The sequence below is a fragment of the Dioscorea cayenensis genome, chromosome 7, assembly GCF_009730915.1.
Source record: "Dioscorea cayenensis subsp. rotundata cultivar TDr96_F1 chromosome 7, TDr96_F1_v2_PseudoChromosome.rev07_lg8_w22 25.fasta, whole genome shotgun sequence".
NCBI classification, from domain to species: Eukaryota; Viridiplantae; Streptophyta; class Magnoliopsida; order Dioscoreales; family Dioscoreaceae; genus Dioscorea; species Dioscorea cayenensis.
In genome coordinates this window covers 30,973,644-30,977,524 of record NC_052477.1, presented here as the reverse complement: position 1 = coordinate 30,977,524, position 3,881 = coordinate 30,973,644, and the positions used below count along the sequence as shown (strand labels likewise).

The following is a 3,881-nucleotide window of genomic DNA, read 5'->3' as shown; positions in this document are numbered from 1 at the left end:
AAAGGAATTGAAAAGGTTTAACAAAGAACATCACTGCTACTATATATAATTCTAGTGATTGGATGAAATAACTAATGAGAGGATGTACGAGAGAAAAGCTTGGATGAACCTCCTAAATCACCACTAGCATTTGTTATCTCAAAACTAGCACTATGAGATTGAGTTGATCCTCTAAGCAAGCTTTCATCTTCAATCCTACTCCAATTATAATACCCTGTGCTTTTCACAACAAAGCTCTCATCTGTTTGATGCTCATCCAACGGCCACTGATCATGCGGATGCAGACTATATATATCTTGATCACCATAGCTGATCAAACGCTGAAGCTCCAAATGTACACTCTTCATGGTTGGCCTTTCCTCTCCTTTATCCCTAAGGCAGCTCATTGCCACCTCAGCCACTCGTTGCAGTTGCTCTCTCCTTACCTCCTTTTTCACTCTTGGTTCCAAGATATCAAACAAAGAATCTCTCTCCACGCTTAGAACAAAGTAAATTGCCAGGTTCTTCTCCTCTTGTACTCTTCCCTGTGAAATAGGCTTCTCTCCTGTGAGAAGCTCAGCAAGGACAACTCCAAAGCTATAAACATCACTCTTCTCTGTTAAAACTCCAGAGGAGTAATACTCTGGATCCAAGTACCCAAGAGTTCCTTGAACTATAGTGGTTATGTGGTCTTTATCTTGTGGTATCAGTCTTGAAGCTCCAAAGTCTGATACTTTGGCCATGTAGTTGTCATCAAGAAGGATGTTTGTTGACTTGATATCTCTGTGAAAGATTGGTCTTGCTGTGGCCGAGTGAAGATAAGCAAGTGCTCCAGCAGTGTCAATGGCGATCTTTAGACGTGTACTCCATGAAAGTGAACCACGTCGTTCATGGATGTGATGGTAAAGCGTTCCACCAGGGACATACTCATAGACAAGTAATGGCACTGGTGTCTCAAGGCAACAACCCAAGATTCTCACCACATTCATGTGGATCACTTGTGAGAGAATGACCACCTCATTGATGAACTGGTCTATCTGGTTGATCTGGTTTTCCATGAACTTAGACTTTTTAATGGCGACGAGTTGGTTGTCTGGAGGGAAAATTCCTTTGTAGACGATGCCGTAACCTCCCCGGCCGAGCACTCGGCTCTGGTTGTAGTTGTCTGTGGCTCGCTCCAGCTCATCAGCGGTGAATATCCGGGCAGATTTGGTTGTGCTTTGGTGTGAGGAGAGCAATTGTTGCATTAGCAGTCCTCCATTTTGTTCAAAGAACTTCTCTTTCAGTTTTATCATCCTTCTCTTCTTTACTCCCCAGCACACTAATAATGTGCTCACCACTAGCAAGAAAAACACACCCAGCCCACAAGCTTTTTGTGTTTTTGGGTGTATATATTTCAATATAAATAGTTACATGTGCGTAATATATATTTCAATATATATCAAGTGAATATGTGACATATATAAAGGAGAGGATCACTTACCGAGAATAATTTGAAGAAGTTGGGATTTACTATTCAAAGTTTTAACGCACCCTGTGCCGTTTTTTTTACCATCTCCTTGATACCCGGTGGGACATGAGCACAAATGACTACCTGGTATGTTTTGGCATATCATTTTACAATCATTGGTTTTCGGAGAAGCACACTCATTCACATCTGAATCACCAATTACAAACAAAGTACATTTATCATTTCATTATTCAAAAAATAATAATAATAATTAAACGTTCACTTAGCAAAAAATTAAAGAGGAAAGAAAGAACAGAGACCTTGACAACCAGCAGGGAGAGGCAGGTAAGGATTGCCTTGAAATCCATCTTGACAGCTACAACGATAGCCATGCCCGTTGACGAAGTCAACGCAACGAGTGTTCTCATGCTTGCAAGCAAAATTTTTAGACAGGCTAGCAACTTCACAAGTCTTTTTTCCAATGGCCCAGTCAAGCACAACTGGAAGGCTTTCCAGATGATCAGATTGCATGAATGAAGTGTTAAACACAAACTGGTCTTTATCCACCAAGAAAGCTTTGCTACAGTACTTACTAACATTCTGACTGTAGTTATACCGAATTTTGTCACTTATAGTGCTCAGACTAACATCAAAGCGTTTGAGACCGCTGGGGATGGAGGTCTGGCAACAGCCATGGCCGGAACAAGACCCATTGACGATGCTGGACAAGTTGGTGCACATGGAGACACAACCAGCTAAGTAATCAGAGTTGTTACCCGCGGAGAAGATGGCGAGGGTGTCACAACCGACGGCAGTGAACATGTTTCTGGTTGAAGAGAAGGTGTAAGGCCTGCTTTGGTTGAACTTGGTTTGAGTGCCAATTCCGTGGCAGTTCCGGCCGGCGATCTTGTTGGAGATTATAAGGACATCTTCTGAGATGTTGAGGACTGGGACATGGTTGGCGTTGTCAAGAAAGGCTTTTGGTGGGTTGTAGGTGGTGTTGCATCTGATTTTGAAGCCGGAGAGGGAGCAGCCGTCGGTGAGGCCGAATGGGTAGGGGATGGTGAGGGTGCCGCACTTGTCAGGACACATTGGCCAGGTGCCATTTAAATTAGCCCATGATTTTGTGGAGAAGAAAAAGAAGAAGAAGAAGACAAGGTTTAGCCATAGATAATGGAGATCCATTATTATTATTATTATTGGTATAAGAGTACTGGTGCTATTTATAATTGGAAGAGAAGATATAGAAGGCAATAGAGGGAGGGAAGGGGAGGTGTTGTGTGTGTCAAAGTATAGTGTGGGACGTGAGAGATGGGGTTGGATTTTTGACAGATAAAATAAATGAGTTTACATTGACAATGGAATACTGTTTGTATTTTGATTTGACACAGTCCAAGGGAAAGGGATACAGGTCTTGAGAGTTGTTTTGTGACTGGAAATATGTAGATAAATTCCAAGCCACAGGAAGAGGCGGCTGCCAACATTAAATTTTGCCACCAACGATCAAGTGGGTCCTTATTCTTCAGGTTCCGTTTGATACTATACGCAAAATTTTAAGGTACAAGACAGCACAATTTCTCTTGTTTCTCGTTTAATTTGTTAAAAGGTTGAGAGTACAGCACAAGACAAACTCAGAGTATAGCACAAGTAGAAAAAAATTTTATACCACTAAAATCTCGGTACAAAAAATTTATCATGGTACATCACAGCTAAAAGACTAGACTACCCTTAATAAATATTAAAAATCTTAGACCTCCTTCTCACCCTTTCTCATCTTCATAGTCTGATCTCTCACTCCCTCATCTCCCCTTCCTCCTCTTTTTCTCCTCTTTTTTTTTTTTATTATTTTTTTCTCTCTCGTCTCACTAAAATTTTAGGACCTTTTTAAAATTTTTGAGTTTCCAGGGACTCTCCCAAAGGAGAGATTGATTAAGAATTCACACTGTAAAGATACACGTTATTGAGATTATAAGTTTAATTATATTTATGATTTGTTTATAATTATTTGGCCATATTTTATAGTTTCTTGATGGTATTTGAGCTTTTATTTTAATTTGAATAATATATAATTTTTTTAATACAATAGGATATATTTTTATCTGAATTCATATTTGATTTCTATATAATATAAATAAAAGTGAAAATTATCTTGATCGATATCTTAAAATTAACATAATTTGTTTTTATATTTCTATCCAAAAATTAAAAATTTAAATTGTATTATATATTTCTCATGTTGATGCACATAATATAAAACAAAAATTTATTGTTTGGTTCCATGATATCTTACAAATTAATTTTTATATTTAGGCTCGCAACTCGAAAATTTTTATAAATTAGTACATATAGTATTAAAAATTTATAATTTTAGAAAATCATATTTACAAATTTTATTATTTAATTTATGATATTTTGTAAATTTGTTTATATAGTAATAACAATGTGAAAATTA

The 3,881-nt window shown here is 38.0% G+C and overlaps 1 protein-coding gene across 1 annotated transcript; it reads right to left on the bottom strand.

Annotated features, from left to right (window-relative positions):
• Positions 1-2,602, bottom strand: LOC120264635 (wall-associated receptor kinase 2-like). The gene is made up of 3 exons (XM_039272462.1): positions 1,750-2,602; positions 1,463-1,636; positions 1-1,348 (listed from the first exon to the last, which is right to left on the bottom strand). Exons 1-3 carry the CDS (start codon positions 2,519-2,521, stop codon positions 72-74), a joined length of 2,223 nt encoding a protein of 740 aa, XP_039128396.1. The 5' UTR covers positions 2,522-2,602; the 3' UTR covers positions 1-71.
• Positions 2,603-3,881: the final 1,279 nt, after the last annotated feature.

Coding starts and splice junctions, on each gene's coding strand:
- LOC120264635 (XM_039272462.1), bottom strand. CDS start 2,521: ATGTGTCCTGACAAGTGCGGCACCCTCACCATCCCCTACCCATTCGGC. Junction 1,637..1,749: donor TCTCCCTGCTGGTTGTCAAG/GTCTCTGTTCTT, acceptor TTGGTGATTCAG/ATGTGAATGAGTGTGCTTCT. Junction 1,349..1,462: donor ACTTCTTCAAATTATTCTCG/GTAAGTGATCCT, acceptor AAACACAAAAAG/CTTGTGGGCTGGGTGTGTTT.